This window comes from Anolis sagrei, chromosome 2 (genome assembly GCF_037176765.1).
Source record: "Anolis sagrei isolate rAnoSag1 chromosome 2, rAnoSag1.mat, whole genome shotgun sequence".
Lineage (NCBI taxonomy): Eukaryota > Metazoa > Chordata > Lepidosauria > Squamata > Dactyloidae > Anolis > Anolis sagrei.
This window is the reverse complement of record NC_090022.1, coordinates 282185662-282205282: the sequence shown is the minus strand read 5'-3', so window position 1 is coordinate 282205282 and position 19621 is coordinate 282185662. Positions and strand designations below refer to the sequence as shown.

Sequence of the window (19621 nt, the reverse complement as noted above, 5' to 3'; positions counted from 1 at the left end):
GTGCAAATAAAAATGATCTGGAATTTTATTATTTTTTAAATATGGTTCTATTTTACTTGTACAGTAGAATAAAGACTTAGACCAAATTTTCTTTCTAATTTCTCAAAATTTTTAGACATTTCAGGGTGTTCTTCTGGGTTCATGGGTGAAATGCCAAGATTGGATCTGTGATATTGATATTTGTGTATTAAAGGTTATTGCACTAGTATAAAATATTTTTGTTTGTTTTGTAGATTTACTTCTAAACAATTAACGTGACCATGGGAGATATGAAGACTCCAGATTTTGATGACCTTCTTGCAGCATTTGACATTCCAGATATGGTTGACCCCAAAGCTGCTATTGAATCTGGACATGATGATCATGAAAGCCACATAAAACAGAATGTGCATCCTGATGATGATTCTCATGCACCTTCATCATCTGATGTTGGTGTAAGTGTCATTGTAAAAAATGTACGGACTATCGATTCTTCTGAAGGAGCAGAGAAAGATGGCCACCATTCCACAGGAAATGGTTTACATAATGGTTTTTTAACTGTATCAGCTCTGGAAGGATATAATAAAGAAGAAGGCAAGTCTCTCAAAGATGAGGGTTCAGTTTCAGAGACTACACTCAAAGAGTCAACCTTCAGCCAGTTTAGCCCCATCTCAAGTGCAGAAGAATTTGATGATGATGAAAAAATTGAGGTTGATGACCCTCCAGATAAGGAAGAGATGCGTGGAAACTTCAGAGCTAATGTATTAACTGGGTCTCTCTCTCAGCATGATTTTGAAAAGTTAAAAGTGCTTGGAGGAGAGAACCTGATGAAACCTGGAGTTGCAAGTTCGGGTAATGCTGATAAAAACAAGGTTCTTAAAAGAGACTCTGAAGCAAACTCTACATCTTTAGGTATGTATGAACCTTTTAAAGCAAGAAAACTAGATGATAAACTGCTTAAAGATAGTCCAGAAAAAACACTTGAAAATAGAGTGCTGGATGGAAAAATAGGCACTGAAAAGGGGGACACAAATCTTACCAGTGTTTCACAGTCTAAAGCAAAATCATCCTCAAAACTGTCCTCATGTATTGCTGCAATTGCTGCGCTTAGTGCTAAAAAAGCAGCAACGGACATTGTTAGAGACCCACAGTCAAATTCGAGAGAACCATCACCCTTACCGAAAGATACAAGTGAAAGTCCTAGGGCCATTGATAAATCACCTGAATCTCAGAGTCTCATTGACTGCACTAAAAAATCATCCATGAAGCAACCAGATAGTCCCAGAAGTATATCAAGTGAGAACAGCAGTAAAGGGTCTCCACAATCACCTGCAGGTTCAACACCAGCAATTCCAAAAGTTCGCATAAAAACTATCAAGACATCATCTGGGGAAATCAAACGAACAGTTACAAGAGTGTTGCCAGAAATTGATTTGGATGGCAATAGAAAGCTAGAGCAAACAGCTTCCATGGTGGCTTCCGTAACATCATTGTTGTCTTCTCCAACTTCTGCTGCTGTCCTGTCTTCTCCTCCAAGAGCACCACTCCAGTCAACGGTGGTCGCCAATGCAGTTACTTCTGCAGAGCTCGCTCCAAAACAGGTCACCATTAAACCTGTGGCTACTGCTTTCCTTCCGGTCTCAGCTGTTAAGACAGCAGGATCCCAGGTTATCAACCTGAAGCTTGCTAACAACACTACAGTGAAGGCCACAGTGATATCTGCAGCATCGGTGCAAAGTGCCAGCAGTGCCATTATCAAAGCGGCCAATGCTATACAGCAGCAGACTGTTGTGGTGCCAGCATCCAGCCTTGCCAGTGCAAAACTTGTGCCAAAGACTGTCCATCTTGCCAACCTTAATCTACTGCCTCAAAGTGCTCAGACCACCTCTGAACTCCGCCAAGTGCTCACCAAACCTCAGCAACAGATCAAGCAGGCAATAATTTCTGCTGCAGCTTCACAGCCATCAAAAAAAGTATCCCGAGTCCAGGTGGTCTCGTCTCTACAGAGCTCTGTTGTTGAAGCTTTCAACAAGGTGCTCAGCAGTGTTAACCCTGTCCCCATTTACATCCCAAACCTTAGTCCTCCTGCAAACGCCGGCATCACTTTACCCACACGTGGTTATAAGTGTTTGGAGTGTGGGGACTCGTTTGCTCTTGAGAAGAGTCTGGCGCAGCATTACGATAGAAGAAGCGTGCGCATTGAAGTTACCTGCAATCACTGCACAAAGAATCTTGTTTTCTATAACAAGTGCAGCCTTCTCTCTCATGCACGGGGACACAAAGAGAAAGGGGTGGTAATGCAGTGTTCCCATTTGATTTTGAAACCAGTTCCAACAGATCAAATGATATCTTCTTCTACAGGTAATACTTCCGTTACAGCATCCATTCTTCAGAGCTCCATTATGGGCTCTCACACTATAACAAAGATACAGTCTGGCATAACTGGGACAGTCATATCGGCTCCCCCAAGTACTCCTGTTCCTCCAGCAATGCCTCTAGATGAAGACTCATCAAAGCTATGCAGGCATAGCCTCAAGTGTTTGGAATGTAATGAAGTTTTCCAAGATGAGACAGCTCTAGCGACACACTACCAGCAGGCCGCGGATTCAAGCGGACAAGTACAGTATTCTATCTTTATATTCCAGTGTTTCTGCAATAAATATAGATATTTTTCCATGTTTCCTTAGATTTTTTTAGTTTCCTTAAAGTAAAGTGGGGAATGATTACAAAAATATCTTTAAAATACAAAGGAGGGAATTTGGAGGGAATTTGTTATGCCTTTCATATAATAAAATAATTTGCTCTTACATTTGAAAGAACAAAATTGCTTTTAGGAATATATAGTCTTTTGTGCCACAGTCCTGGGACAATGAGCTGCGGAGTGCAAGAAATCATTTATTTAGATTTAAGTTCTCCTTTGTATTGGGCAGGCTCTAACAGTTCAAAAGAATCTGTTTCCTCTGTGTCAATAGCTGTTATCCAGACTCCACAAGTTATGGGTTAAATCCATACCAACCAAGTTTATTTTTTGGTTTTGTTGGGATCTGGAAGCAGCGTGGTCCCTTCCTATGCCTTTCCCTATGTAGCATTTTCATTATTTCTCTACAGACTTCCTGTTTCCTTGTAAATGAGTTACAAATAGAGTTCCTCGCTCCCGAACTAATCTGAATGAGTTTTAGAATATCACCCCAGACTCCTAAGCATCCAGGTATTTAAGGGACTTGTTCTGAAGTTACATTGGAGTTGGGAGAATCCCAGTTTCTGGAAACCTGTTCCAGAATAGATCTGTTAGCTGTCAGTAGCCAAAATGTGATGTTAGGGCTCCAGTTTTCAGTTTCTCAATGTTAAGGATTATGACTGAAGAGCTTTGCCTCTAGTCAGTCTAATGAGTCATGGATCAAGTGAGGTTTGATCTTAGTTTCTATCTGAACTCTTAACATGATTTTCTCAAGGGAAATAGTTTGTTCTCCAGTGTTGTCTTTATTTCCAGTTTAATGTTATACATTTTATGCCTTCTAGCGTAAACACACACTGTTTTGGATTTCTGCTTGAAGGAATGTAATATGGCAGAAATTAATGTCATCAGAAGAACAGCCCACCACAACACAAACCATCCTTGTTTACTTGGTTGCTATGGGTTTTTCAGGCTGTATGGCCATGTTCCAGAAACATTATCTCCTGATGTTTTGGCCACATCTATGGCAGGTATCCTCAGTGCTTGAGGCATCTTTTAGAAACTAGAAAGTGAGGTTTATATATCTGTGGAATGTCCAGGGTGGAAGAAGTAACTTTTGTCTGCTTGAGGCAAGTGTGAATGTTGCAAATGGCCACCTTGATTAAAACCCAATTGCCTAGTTTCCAACAGACCCCTCAACCTCTGAGAATGTCTGGCATAGATGTGAGCAAAAGTCAGGAGAGAATGCTTCTGGATCATGGTCATACAGCCCAGAAAACTCCCAGCAGCCCAGTGATTCCGGCCATGAAAGCCTTTGACAACACATCCTTGTTTACATTTTCTAAAGTAGAGTAAAGCTGGATTTAAATGATTAGATAAAATGAAATAATTGATGGAAATCCAATAAAGAAGGGAGAACCTGAAAAGAAAATGAGACTAAACCCTGGGCTATTATCCAAACCTATTTTCTGATACCTTGGTGATGGTTACATGCCTTCAGCAATGAGCCTATCAACAGAGACTTATGATTCTATCAGAGGGTTCTCTTGGCAAGATTTACTTCCAGGAATTTTGCTATTTCCTTCCATGGCAGAGTACGGCATCCATCTCTTGTCAACACTCAAAATATTCCTCCTAAATACTTTTATTAGGCCAACCAAAAAGGCACAAAATTCCTTGTGGAAACCTTTGAAACATCAGGCTAATTTTCTTTTATAAAACAAACAAGTCGGTTGACCTAACAATAGTAATAGTCTAATATAGACTTTGGATTGTGTATTATGAACTACAAGGCTACCCACTACATTTGTGTTATTCTAAACATATAAAAGGCCCCCCTGGTGGTGCAGTGGGTTAAACTGCTGAACTGCTGAACTTGCTGACATAAAGGTCAGCAGTTTGAATCCAGGGTGCAGGGTGAGCTCTTCGTGTTAGGCCCAGCTTATGCCTACCTAGCAGTTTAAAAACATGCATATGTGAGTAGATCAATAGGTACTGCTTCTGTGGGGAGATAATGGTGCTCCATGCAGTCATGCCGGCTACATGAATTTAGAGGTGTCTATGGACAACGCCGGCTCTTCAGCTTAGAAATGGAGATGAGCACCACCACCCAGAGTCGCACACGACTAGACTTAATGTCAGGGGAAACCTTTACCTTTACTAAAAGTTATAAAAAGGCAGTGAAAGTTATGCAGTTTAGCTATAGGAACGATATTTAGTCCCTTTGAGTTGCTTCTTTGACCTTTACATTTGTCATACTTTGTTTTTGAGAACAAAAAAAATGTCGAACATGCTCTCTTTTTTACAAGTGCTGATAGACATTTTCGGAGAGATAGTTGTATGCATCTGTAGTACAGTGGAATTGATTCATTTGGGAGTCCTTTATTTGATAGACAATGTTTCATTTGATATTTTGTTTTCATTAATTAAGTGTTCCATATAAAGTTTCATAATCATTCCAGGCATTTGCTTTTTAAGCTCTATTAATGTGCAAAGTCCATGCAATGACATGCCTGTTCTGGTTTGCTGGCCTGTCAGAAACAGGTCTGAAAAGTGTTGATGAATGACTCTTATTTCCTTCTGTATTAGTAGGTTGTGTATTTGACACTGCTTTTAATATAGTTTATGGCTGTTAAACAGAATATAAATGGACTAATGTTCTATCCTGTCCCAATGTGGACATTCTATGGAAACGTCTGCTGTAGATGCAGAGATATGGCAAAGGCATTAAAGCAAAATCCAGGCATGTGGTTATATATATATATTTTTAAAAAATGACAGTTTTTAGAGAAGCTTCATTTCATGGAATCAAAGTATGAAACATTAGATTTTAAGATTAATTTGGGAATATATTATATACAGTAGGTAAATTATCATTAATCGACTTGTTAATTTGGAATGTTAGTATTCAGCCAGGCCCTGAGATTTTCAGAAAATAGCATGGAGTTTTTGAAGGATTTCATGGCCAAAATCACTGGGTTGCTGTAAGATTTTTGGGCTGTATGGCTATGTTCCAGAAACATTCTCTCCTGACGTTTCACCCACATCTATGGCAGACATCCTCAGAGGTTGAGGGGTCTGTTGGAAACTAGGTAAGTGAGGTTTATATATCTGTGGAATAATGTCCAGGGTGGGACAAAGAACTCTTGTCTGTTTGAGGCAAGAGTGAATGTTGCAACTGGCCACCTTGTTTACTGCAAAGCTATTCAACAATGGATTCTCCCAGACAGGAAGCAGACAGGCTTTGAAACTGCAGGGCCATTCAGTGCTAATCAAGATTGCCAGTTGCAACATTCACACTTGCTTCAAACAGAGAAGAGTTTTCTCTCTCATCCTGAACATTCCACAGATATATAAACCTCACTCGCCTAGTTTCCAACAGACCTCACAACCTCTGAGGATGTCTGCCACAGATGTGAGTGAAACATCAGGAGAGAATGCTTTTGGAACATGGTCATACAGCCTGGAAAACTCACAGCATGTCACTGTTGAATTTTGGGAAGCCTAGTAACTAGGTTTTTTTTTTTTGTCCTTTTAAAGTTGCCCTCCCCCAACCTGATATTTTTCCCTACTTAAATTACAAAGTCTAAGATAGGATTGTTGTTTGGGAATAGTGGAAGTGGAGCATTTCTGGGAACTGTCAAATTTGGAAATGCAATTCCGAAGCATAGGATTGCATTTTGCAACCTCTTTAATTATGTCTCTCTCCTGCTCCCATATATTTCATTTACTCTGCCTTGTTTGGTAAAGATTAATAAGTAGTGTTCTATTTCAGACAGAGGATAATGATCCACTCCCAGTATAAGTGGTTGACTGCAGATATGAATGAGTCAACAGTGGATATCAATGAAATAATTAATTAATCAACAAATAAATTTATCACAAAAGACCTAAGGACAGGAAAAGATGTATAGTGGTGGATCCAGGAAATGCAGGCAAAAACCCTCTGTAAAGTATGTGGTTGTCTCCAGAGAGCATAGCAGCATTTTAATTATTTTTTAGAATGATAATATACATGCATTCTAATAGACTGAAAAAGAATAATGTAATTAAAATCCCACTTAACAAGTGTAACTGTTCTTTAGTTGGTGGAGCAACCTGTCAGATTAATTTCACCAACACATAATATTTGGGCATGCTGAAATATTTTTGCAGCCTTCATATTCTACATAGTTCTTATGTGTTCTGCGAAATTGCCATTCTGTCACTTGAGTCAAGATATAGTGATTAAAAAAGAGAGAAATGTATTATTGTGTCTGATTTTGTTATTTCATCTTTGGAAGAGTGCTTTCTTAAGCATTCGGAGCCTCGGTTGATCAGGACCTTTAACTGTAAGATTCTCCTTTATTCCATTTGGATACATGCTTATAATCCTTTTGGGTTATTGGCATATTATATTTGCACAGTGTGTGTTTTGCTTTATGGGGGAACCTTGTCATTCCTGGAACAATATGAAAATAAGCATTGCCCTTATGTATAATTGTTCTATCTCCCTTTTCACTCCTTGTTTTTTGTGCCTGTTTTTTTTCTTCCTGAATTACTTATCATTCTAGATCCTAAGCTAGGGATCTTCCCCTAAAATTAAATTTTCAGAGATGGATTTTCTCACCAGGTTTTTGCTTGAGCTCAGACTGCCAAATCTATTTTGGCACCAGTCACTGCCCACTGCTTAGCTCATCTTTGTAGCCATTGCTTTATCCAATGGTGTGTTTTCTAAGCTCTTGACCTTATTAGGCCTGTCATTGTCATCATTTATCTAGATCACTATTCTAGACATAGCTGTTGGAATTGTGGAATCAGGGCCACTTCTCCTTGCGAAGTCTGCCTCTAAGGCCCCTTCCACAGAGCTGAATAAAGTCCCACATTATCTGCTTTGAACTGGACTATATGGCATTGTGGACACAGAAAACCCAGTTCAAAGCAGATATTATGGGATTTTCTGCCTTGATATTCTGGGTTATATGGCTGTGTGGAAGGGCCCTAAGAGGGAAAAGGCAGTAATAGAAATGTGGGAGAGAATCAGCCGATTCTATTTGCATCTCCTCTTAGATGCAGTATGGATTGGAGGGCAAATGTTTAGGAAAAATCTTGTTCCTGTTGTGGTCATTAGACCTTTTTTTTCCACTGAAGAATTGTTCTCCTGCAGTTGAAGATTTCCTTTAGACCACACTTGTCTTGATCAGGGATGGGCAAACATTGGTCCAAATTTTCTGCCGGGTCTCAAAATGATTTATAATAGATCAGCAAAATTTTCTGAATTCAATTTCCAGAGTGTTCCTCTTGCTCAAGGCCATCTTACCTTGTGCAAGGGCTCTTTTGCTGCAGTTTGATTTAATAGAAGAGGTAGTCAATGTATTATTGAAGGCTTTCATAGCCGGAATCACTGGGTTGTTGTAGGTTTTTCAGGCTATAGGGCCATGTTCTAGACGTATTCTCTCCTGATGTTTCATTTGCATCTATGGCAGGCATCCTCAGAGGTTGTGAGGTCCTCTGAGGATGCCTGCCATAGATGCAGGCAAAACGTCAGGAGAGAATGTTTCTAGAACATGGCCCTACAACTCGAAAAACCCACAACAACCCAGACTATAGTCAGTCCTCCATGTTTGTGTGTTTCTCTTTCATGGATTTCATTATTTGCAGATTTCATTAATATATTCTCTCTACAAATCTCTAAGTCTTCCAGTATGACTGTTTGGTCAACCTGCACTGGAACTCGATCACAGAATTGTGCTAGAAGACCTAGACATGTGCTCTCTTGAGTTTTAAACAAAGCTATATTAAAATTCACTTTGCCTTACTTTCACAGCAGTCCTGAGCACTAGGCCAGTGGTTCCCAACCTGTGGGCCCCCAGGTGTTTTGGCCTACAACTCCCAGAAATCCCAGACAGTTGACCAGCAGTTAGGATTTCTGGGAGTTGCAATCTAAAACATCTGGGGACCCACAGGTTGAGAACTACTGCCCTAGACCCTGTGAAAGTGTAGGGCTCAGTGTATACAAGAAAATCAACAGCATGTTTCTGCCCTGAGTAGGATGGCATGTTGCTTTCTAAAGTGTTGGAAACCCAGTTTTCTAACCTTGCTGAAAACCCCCCAGCTAAATCCTTCTTTGACTCTGATCAAAAGTATTATCAAAGGCAGTGTTTGTTCGTTTAGCTAAGAATCTCCAAAACTAGCAAGCTAACGGCTGTTTCAATCTAGAATGGAAATTTCTCAGGTAATTAAGGGGTTGTGCAAACAAGTTGGGTCATGATTTTAACTTCCAAACTTTCTGAAACAGATATAACTGTGGTGTTTTTAAAGGTTAACAAATTTATGTGGCTGGCAGTTTTTTGTTTTTTAAAATTATTTTTATTGCTAATAGACAAGGTACAGATATATGCATCCCATACTTTTAACCAATGTTGAAAGAAGATTCCACAATTTTTCTTGAACTCTCTCGCTGAACTTGTTCCTTTTTCATAGTAGTCATGGTGTAGTGTTACATTTGCCACTAGTTAGCTTTAAACCAGTTTTTAAAAAACCAAAACTGAAGTTGATTTGCAGATCTTGATTTGTTTTTACTTCAGAGATAGCACAACACTACAAAATGTTAAGCATGAAGAGGGGAGAGAATAGATTAGATGTAAAATCCATTAAACACTCTAGTGGGAAAACATTTTAATGTTTTTTTCAAGGGACTACATAACTCATTTATGCTTATTTAATAAATTAATATATCTGTTTTATTATATGTTTACTTTACTTATAGGTTCATTTTATACTGTACATAATTTTTTAAAGTTACCAGCTTTTGCAAGAATGTTTTAGTCACCCCATTACATATGTATTATTATTTTAAATAACACAATTATAATGCTAAACATGAATGTCCAGATATCTAGTTTCATTATTTCCCCAGCAATATCTGTGGGAATGATGTTTGTATGTGTGCTGAAAGATGTTCATATTTCATTCCACTGTCTGAGCCTTGTACCTTTTCAAATAATTTTGCAGAATTTTTTTTTTATAAAGAAATAGTCTGAATTGTTTGGAAACTCAAATATTACTAATTATTATCATTTTACTTTTTGTTAAAGTAATTATTAAATTAACGAATGCATATAGAACTACTTGCATTTCTAAAAATAGTGAAATAAATTATATCATTTGCTCTGTGTCCTAGTCTCCAGGACAGCAGAAAACAAGCTTAGCCCCTCCTAAATATGACATATTTTCAAATATGTAAACAGAGCTATTATGTCCTCTCTCAACCTTCTCATCTCCAATATAAATATCTCCAGTTTTTAACACAATTTTTATAGGGCCTGGCTTCTACAATATTCACTATCTCAGCTGTCCTTCCCGGAACACATTCTACCTTGTTAATATCCTTCTTGAATTGTGATGCTTAGAACTGGACACAGTATTCCAAGTGAGATCTGACCAAAGCAGAAAAGAGTAGTACTATTACTTCCTTCAGTTTTGGCACTAAACTGCTATTAAACAGGCTAGAATCACATTGGCTTTTTTAGCTGTCACATCACACTGTTGACTCATGTTCAGCTTGTGGTCTACTAAGGCTCCAAAACACCTTTCGCATTTACTGTTGTCAGCCCAGGTGTCACTCATCCTATATTCTATATCTTATATCTGTGCCTTCTCTGTGTCTCTGGAATGCAATGGCAAACCTACCCTGGGGAAATCTTGCCAAGAAAAAAAACCTGCGATAGATTTGCCTTGGGGTTACCAGTAGTGGAATGATTGAAAGGCATCCAACAAAAACATTTCAAAGTCATCTCATGTCAACAATTTACAGGTCTTCAGAGTGTGCTTAGATTTCTTTGTGGTGCAGAAATACAAAAGAACCATTGATTTGGGTCCAGCTGTAATCCCAGGCAATTTGTTATGCAGAATGGCTGGTGGGTCCAGATGCCAGTTCCAGAAGTCTTTTCACATCAAAAGAACACACAGGTAGTCCGTAGCAATGAAGATGTACATAATGATGTACATTGGTATTGGCAGCACCAGTATTTGAACATCTGCTATGCTGCAATCTCATCTGATTTAAATTTTAAAGAATTAGAGTTTTTAAAAACTGGTTTCAGATGAACTAGAACAGTGTTTCTCAACCTGGGGGTCGGGACCCCTGAGGGGGTCATGAGGGGGTTTCAGAGGGGTCACCAAAGACCATCGGAAAATACGTATTCCTGATGGTCTCAGCAGGCCCGTAGCCAGGATTTCGATTTGGGGGGGGGGGGCTGAGTTTGAGTGAAAGAGGGTCTACCCTAGCAAACTTTTTGTATCGTTATCCCAATACCCCCATGCATATGGGATATATTGAGTATGGTGATTAGATCATGATATGAATAAACATAACAGTTTAAATAATGCACCAGTAAGGCCTTTTCCCGAACCACCATGAGAATTTGGGGGGGGGGGGCTGAAGCCCCTCAAGCCCCCCCCCCCCCCCACCGGCTACATGCCTGCCCTTCAGCAGAGAAGGCTGAAGATCTCTCTGCCTGTCCTTCTTTTCCTTTTTGAAAAGAGACGGCGAATCTTCCCACCAAAAGCCCTCCTCTGCTGTGATTGGCCGGCCTCTCAACTAAGGGGAGGGTTGTTTCTGAGACAAGTTCTGTGTGGCAGGTTTACTAGTTCCATCACCAGTACAGAGTGCTTTCTGAGTGTTGGTGAACTACAACTCCCAGAAATCAAAAACAGCTCCTCCCAACTCCATCAGTATGCAATGTTGGCCATGTAGGTAGTGTGCCAAGTTTGGTGCAGATCCATTGTGGGCTGAGTTTAGAATGCTGTTTGGTTGTAGGTGAACTATAAATCCCAGCAACTTCAACTCTCAAATGTCAAGGTCTATTTTCCCCAAACTCTACCAGTGTTCACATTTGGCCATATTTAGTATTCATGCCAAGTTTGGCCCAATCCATCATTATTTGAGTCCCCAGTGCTCTCTGGATGTAGGTCAACTACAACTCTAAAACTCAAGGTCATTGCCCACCAAACCCCTCCAGTATTTTCTGTTGGTTATGGGAGTTCTGCGTGCCATGTTTGGTTCAAGTCCATTGTTGGTGGAGTTCAGAATGCTCTTTGATTGTAGGTTAACTATAAATCCCAGCAACTACAATTCCCCAATGAAAAAATCAATCCCTCCACCAGTATTCAAATTTGGGCGTATCAGATATTTGTTTCAAGTTTGGTCAAGTGAATGAAAATAATCCTGCATATCAGATATTTACATTACGATTCATAACAGTAGCAAAATTACAGTTATGAAGTAGCAATGAAAATAATGTTATGGTTGGGGTTCACCACAACATGAGGAGCTATATTAAGGGGTTGCGGCATCAGGAAGGTTGAGACACGCTGAACTAGAAGCTTGGTTTAGAAGAAGCTGGCTTCTATGACAAATTGTACTTGAGTTATATAAATGTCCTCCTTGTTGCTAGGCTACCTATGGACTTGCAGCAGAATCTTGTTTTCCTTTGATTTCCAAATTGAATGTCGATATGTACACAGAATGAAATGGTAGAATTCTAACTTGTATTGCATAGGAATGCAAGGTGGTACTGGCATATTTTTGACTCTTTCATCCCTTTCTTGTATGTAATCAGCTAGAATATTGGAAATGAATGCTATATCCCTCTCCTTGATTAATTGGTTTACTGCAAACAAAGCACATTTTGCTTAAGTGCTTAAATTTTCAATCCCCCCCAACCCCACCACCTCTGGAACTCCCTCCCTAAAGAAATAAAGCTGGTCCGCTCCCTTCTCTCTTTTAAAAGACCTACTTTTGCTCGCTAGCATATGGAGAGGAGGGAGATTAGATGGTCGAAAGATCACTGCCAAGATTCTGGTTGAGAACTATTCGTATTCGGGCTTTCCTGGTCTACACCAGCCCTATTTGTCTATATATCCACCTACACTGTTTTGTGAACCCTTGCTGGCTGTCATACACAAATGTGGATGTTTTGTTTAGATTTGTGCTATTATAGAATTTGGTCTGATTATGTCAGTGGTTCTCAACCTGGGGTCCCCAGATGTTTTGGGCCTACAACTCGCAGAAATCCCAGCCAGTTTACCAGCTGTTAGGATTTCTGGGAGTTGTAGGCCAAAAGCATCTAGGGACTCCAGGTCGAGAACCACTGGATTACGTATAGTTTAACTTATTGATGTCAGATTTAATTTACTGACTGTCTTAATTTGATATTAGGCTTTAATGTTACTCTTAAATGTGGGAATTTTCTGGGATTTTCTTGAAGATTATATACAATTTCACAGGTATTTGTTTACATGCAGGGATCAACACCAGTATTGGATATAGACATAGATGCTACATCAGGGTTGCACAGCATAAATCTGTGGATGTGGAGTTCTACAGGTGTTATTCTGCTTCCATAGCTAATCTAAAAATTGTCAACAGATTCTCATGTATACATATGCGAGTCACCCAAAGGATTCTAGCAACACTGTTGTGATGTTTTGATAATCTGTTGTTTACATTTTTATCCTGATCCTTTGTCCAAAATGATGGAATGCTGTATGTTGTACATCGAATTGTAGTGCAGTTTATCTTCCAGGTAATAGCAAACTTTGGAAAAAGGAGTGGACAACCTGTGGTTCCCTACTAGATATAGTAATTTCAACACATGCACCCAGTGTAGTCAATAGGAAGTGCTGATAAGGAGTTGCAGAGCAGCAATATCCAGAGGATTACAAGTTGCTTCCCCCTTAATCTATATAAATAAAAATGTAATGTTCGTTTGTGGGATTAACATAACTCAAAAACCACTGGACGAATTGACATCAAATTTGGACACAATATACCTATCAGGCCAACGGGTGATTATCACTCATAAAAACATTGGAAAACACAGCGGAAGAGACTAAAAAGCCAAAAATAAAAATAAAAATACACTACAACGCATGCGCATAACCACATATATAAACACATATACACAAATATATACACACACATATATACACACAAAACTCATATATACAGACTGGGCCACAGCCATGAATGGCAGAGGATGGCTAGTCTATAATAATTTATCTTCAGAAAGGTAAGTTTACCATTATGGAGTGGTGGCTTTTATGTTGGACATAGACTTATCAGACATGAATTAACCCATCTGCTCAGTTGCAAAGTTGGCTTGGTAATCTGGGTCATTTACAATCTTTTATTGCAACTCAGATAAGAAAGAAAGTGAAATATTAGGCTGGGTGGGCTCTTTGGAGAGAAGATGACATAAAATTATATCAGTATAATGAAGGCATTATCTGCTATAGCTTGTATGGATTCTCTGTGGTCCTGGATAGCTTCACTATTCTTTGTACCTTGTATTTTCTGTTGTTGTATAAAATAGGATCAGGGTACTTGGTTTTTAAAAATGATATCGATTATACCGTTAAAAATACAGTTATTGAAACCAGTTAAATTAACACAATTTTTTCTCCTTAGTTCTCAAATAAAACAGAATTGCCTCCCCAAAACAGGTGCATACCTTTTAAAACAGCCATAATTCTGGATTACAGTATTTTTTATTCATTTGTTGTTACTTTTTTAATCACACATCATAATAGCTTGATAGTAGTATTTTATTTTAAAATCTCTTTAGAATCATGACCACGTTTGTAAAATATAGTGTATGGCTAACCCAAATGGCTAATTTCCCTTATATATTCTTATATGTTTATTGCATAGAAGACCTGCAGTATATGCCAGATGTTGCTTCCAAACCCCTGCAGTTTTGCATCGCATCAGAGAATTCATCAGCATAAATCTCCATACACTTGTCCTGAATGTGGTGCAATATGTCGGTCGGTGCACTTCCAGACCCATGTCACAAAGAACTGCCTCCATTACACTCGAAGAGTTGGCTTTCGGTTAGTATAACCACAGTATAATAGCAGTAATAATAATGCTTGAAGTTGTTATAAATAGTAGTTTGTTACCAATTGAGAACACAATAATCATGTGAAATAATTGCAATTGCAAAAATGAAATTGCTGATCATGAAGATGTTCAAGTTTTGTAAAATGGTATAATCCAGTGTAGGCCTAGAAAATATTCTCATTCTGATCTGTATCTTTCTGCTACTTTGCATGTCTTTGTGATTTGCTATTAATATGGGAAGAGGCTATAAGGAATTTTGGTTTGCTTCTTTTATTGCAGTGGTTCTTAACCTGTGGGCTGCAGACCACCAGTGGGCTGCAAAGACAATAATCTGGTCTGCAAGCCTCCTTCCTCTTATTTTATTTTATTTTATTTCTTCTCCTTTTGCATATTTTGCCATTCCTTCCTTCTCACTGTATCAGAAACTAGAGTTGATGTGGTCTATCCAGTGCAATTTTCTGAATCAGCACCCCAAACCGAACCTAAAGTTGACCAAAAACTGATTTGTAACCCTTTTGGTACTAATGTTGGAGAGTAGTCCCTGGTCAAAGTGGTCCCTGGTCAAAAAAAAAAGAAAAAAGGTTGGGACCCACTGTTTTATTGGGACCAATTGTTTAGGTATATGTTTTCTCCTGCATAGTTTTTTTTTTACCCATTTATTGTGGATCATCTTCTGTTTCTTTAAAAAGAAACAAAAGTCTATTTTTTAAAAAAAAATGCTTAGGGGAATGTACTACATGTTGTTGTTGAAAGTCCCTTTATTTCCCCATAAGCATCCTGCTGTGATGTCATCCCCTAGGGATGCATTATGGTAAGAATAGTTCAGAGCTTTAGCTTCCAACATCTGGCAGATGCTCAGCTTTACCGTTTTCATTGCCCAAGCAGCTTCTTATTGTGTATCTTCAATGGGGAAAAAGATCCTTATGTCAACTTTAATGCACAACACGATACACTCTATTTTCAACCTACCAAAAGTGCAGCTGGAATTCAAGAAGGGATTATGGGAAGGCTTTTAGTGCCACAGAAACATTCCCCTTCCATCTTTTGCTTTTGATTCTTCTAAGAGTGCCTAAGAAATCAATCAGGTTTCTTTTTGTTATTTTTTTTAAAAAAAATACATGATTAAATATTGCCAACATTTCTCTTTCTCCTTTCATTCCTTTCTTGTTGTGCTCATTTATAATCCCTTCTCCAATAAAACATAAGATGAAAAATAGCAGGCTGTCTTTGCATGGAATGTAATGAGCATCATCCATTTTTAAGTTGCCTTCAGAAACATCTACATTTGGTTAGTTTTTGTTTGTCACTTGCTAACCCCCCTTGTTTCTAAATTCCAGTCTTGTGAAACATTTTGGAGTATATTTGATGAAGCTGCTTGAGTGGTAAAATATCTTGGGTCATATTTGTCCTTTTTGGGATGCTGAAAATGAATTTGACAATAATTTCTCTTAGTTATCACAAATTTATTTGAAGATAATTTCCTGTATACTAGGCATTCTCTACCAGTCTTCTATAGAAGATCAAACTCCTTTGCTTTTCCTGCAACTGCACTAAAACATTTTGATGTTGCTTTCTTGGAAATTTGAGCATTATTGAGCCAGGAGCATTTGGCATCCTTTCTAGACCCTATTCTGGAAAACTGTTGTGTTTGCTAGTGATTTTATCCTTCCTCCGAAGTAACCTTTACTGAATATGTCCATAAGATGGAGAGGGAAATGCTCTTTTTAGCCTTCTACTCCCTGTAACAGGTGGAGGAGTAAAGAGGGCACCACCCATAGCCAAGCAAAGTAGCTCCTGAAGTAAAGGAGGGCTGTGGGAGCTTGCAAAGTGTTGAGGCATTGAACAATGTGATAAGGAGCAACTGGGAGGAATGTCTGATGAGATGATGGTGCTGGGGGGAAACTATGGAAAAGGAAGAACATTGAGGGCAGAAAGGAGGGAGTGGCAAGATGGATGAAATGGAGGAATTGGAGATGTCTGGAGAGGTTTGGAATTGGAGACGTTTGGAATGAGTAGTACAGCCTGCTGGATATTGTTTATGGAGAATCTGCCAGAGAATAGTTATCACTACCTTCACTTAGTGTTTGCATTAAATTGAGTGCTTATTTTTGTTAGAGCTGCTAAGGAATAAGTAGCTAATTGTTTTCAAAGTCTTTACCGGGAGTTTTAAAAATGTAAGCCAAGCCTTTCCAGATTCCTCTCCCCAATGAGGGTGGTCAATCTGCGACACACCCATAATTCTGGCTGGAGCACCTCATAATTGTAATCCAAAAATGTTGCTCTTTGTACTGTGAAGCCACTGGCATGTATACAAACATTTAAATTTAAAACAGAAAATACTGAAATCATTCTCTGCCTTTTTCACAGCTGTGTCCATTGTAATGTAGTCTACTCGGATGTGGCTGCTCTCAAATCTCACATTCAAGGTTCTCACTGTGAAGTCTTCTACAAGTGTCCAATTTGTCCCATGGCGTTCAAGTCAGCACCGAGTACACATTCCCACGCCTACACGCAACACCCTGGGATCAAGATCGGGGAACCCAAGTAAGCAATACAGATCTTTGCTTTCTACTTGATCATTCAATAAAAATAAAAGGTCACGCGAATTACCGTGTACTACTTCATATACCAAGAAATGTTAACTTTCTGTTATGACGGTGGGGCATTTTCCTATGTCACTGAAGAAGCAAAAAAAAAAAAAGACAACATAGAGGGCAATTTACATTTCTAGACATGTCATACTTTTTGGTGTTGAGCTTTGTGGTATAAATCCCTAGATTTATGTAAAACTAATAAAAAAATTAAAATATATTTTCTGGGAAAAATTGCTGACATAGAGGTGTTGCTGAGGCTCATCATTATCTGACTATGAGTATTGTCAGCCCTCAAGATTTCTGGGAGATAGGAATGCAGAACCTGCATTTAAAAAATCACATTTTTTTAAAAAAAACACCTCTCTAGAAATCTCTAGGTCCACTAGTGAGACTCAAGAGAGATGTTATCTCTAGGAATGTTTAGATCCTCCAGCACAATCCTAGGGTCAAGCTGGAAGACCTTGAGACTTCCAGAGATACCATATTAATCTAATCTGTGAATAATCAAATCTGCAAAAGTTAAGTTCACAAATGTGGGAGAACTAGCTAAATAAATGTGTATAGTTATATATTGCCTTTGTGCTGTCACGCGCTGGGCCAGTGAAAGAGTCTGTAGATAGGATGTGTTTCCTGAATATCCAACAGGACGCCGGGGGTGCCTCGGCTGAGAGGCCTTTCGGATTTCCCCACACAAAGTTCTTTTAAAAACTTAGAAAGTTCAACAAAGTTTTTATTGTTGCTTAAATCTTCAATAAATCAAACAAATACTTCAAGGCTTTGAATCAACTGGTGGCTTGCTTAAACCTTGTCCACAAGGGCCAGGCAACTTTCTTCATAAACTGTTTCTTCCTTCTACAAGGAAAATCCTTGACCCCCCCCCCCCCCCCGCCGAGCAATTTGACTTAAGGTCTGCTGGCGTGAGCCCCTACACCCGGTCCAAATTGTGTTATGGCTGCCGCGAGTGGTCCTTACCAAACAGAGTACTTTAGTAGATTTCCAAGAGGAAAGAAGACTTTCAATTCCCAGCAAAGGCTGGCTATAAAACTGTCAAGCTGGCTGTAGAGTTGTGGAGCTAAATTCCCCAACAAAGGCTATGCTGTAGTTATCTGTAGAGCTGTGGGACTGGATCCCCCCAGCAAAGCTGTAAAAGATGAAGCTTTTTACAGGTGGAACTGATTCACATCCTGTACGAAAGGCTTCTCTGTGTGAACTGAACTAGAGGTCCCATTTTTCCCTCCTTAACCCAGAAAAAGGGGCGGAACTAAAGAACATAATGATAATTGATGGGTCATTGGCCCTATGATTGCAAACCAAGGGAAGCCACCTTATTGCAAGATGCATGGGACTTTGGAATACATGCAGACACTCAATAGAAAGGAAAAGAATTTGGAGCTCCTGGTACCAGCACAGCCTAGCTGTAGGGGCCATTTTTTCGTAAGGCAGTCGCTTCAGGCAGGAGACACTAGAGACTCAGAATAGCCACTTTACAGTTCCCCATCCATTCCAGCACTTCTGTTCTTATGTAAGTTAGAGATAGATATACCATAAAGCATTTCTGTCTTCTCTACCTCCACTGCAAGGATGACGTTATCCCATTGCTCATGCTGAAGCAAGAATAAATGGACAGTCTGGTCAGTTAATGCTCATTATCCAGGGAAGGAGGCCATCTTATCATGCATTTCAGGCACTCTTTTTCCCACTTGCATTTTGTCTCTCTGGTTTTGCTTGTCTTTATTAACATCAGTGTGGCCCAAAAAAGCAAATTGCCTTTACTCAATTTTTTTTAATATGAATGTACATATTTAGCATTTTAGAATAATAAAAATGCTGGCTACTATGGTGAGACCAGATGAAGCAGTTTGTTATGGTTGTGAAATATTGTGACACTGTAAAGATTTTGATTCCCAATCCCTTCCTCCCCCCGAAAAATAGAAGTTGCTTAAATATGCTAAATTATCTGCAACAGCTTTGATTTTTCCCCGTGGGCAGATGTTATTGCTAATGAGCACTATGCTCCTGCGTAAAAACCGAAACAAATATATGCAGGAGCTCATTTATTTTTAGTGTAGTCGAAAGGTCTTGGAGTCGGAGTAAGTTTTAACCAATAATTTCCTTAGGGATTTGTAACCATTTCCCAGATTTTCGAAGTTGAACTCGGGGATTCATGGCTGGAGGTACATGGCAGCTTTTTTCCAATTCGGTGCCTTCTGGATTTGTTGAATCACAGCCACCACCATTGCCTAGCAGCAGTTTTATTCCAACCCCATCTAGAGCAGTTTGATGTGGGGAGCTGGAAATTATTATATTTTCCCAGTGTGTTGGGGACTGGCACTAACTAATTTTGTACATTGACTACAACGGTTATTTATTCCTTTTTGGGAAACTTTCCAGAGCACATTTCAGGTGCCAACACTGGTCCAGGGACCCTCATTTTGGGTAACGTTCATCTAGAAGAGACTAACTTTGAGAAGGCTGATTTAGAAGCAT

The 19621-nt window shown here is 39.1% G+C and overlaps 1 protein-coding gene across 11 annotated transcripts in view; it reads left to right on the top strand.

Moving 5' to 3' along the window:
* Positions 1-19621, top strand: part of ZNF532 (zinc finger protein 532) — a 55256-nt gene that overhangs the window by 25961 nt on the left and 9674 nt on the right. For 10 of the 11 annotated variants that reach the window (XM_060761340.2, XM_060761333.2, XM_067464642.1 and 7 more), the window contains 3 exons: positions 234-2597; positions 14349-14530; positions 16908-17084. In XM_060761340.2, the coding sequence (XP_060617323.2) occupies positions 261-2597; positions 14349-14530; positions 16908-17084 (2696 nt within the window). In that variant the 5' untranslated portion in view covers positions 234-260. The remainder of the gene's footprint in view (positions 1-233; positions 2598-14348; positions 14531-16907; positions 17085-19621) is intronic. The other variant, XM_067464645.1, reaches the window with a different exon arrangement.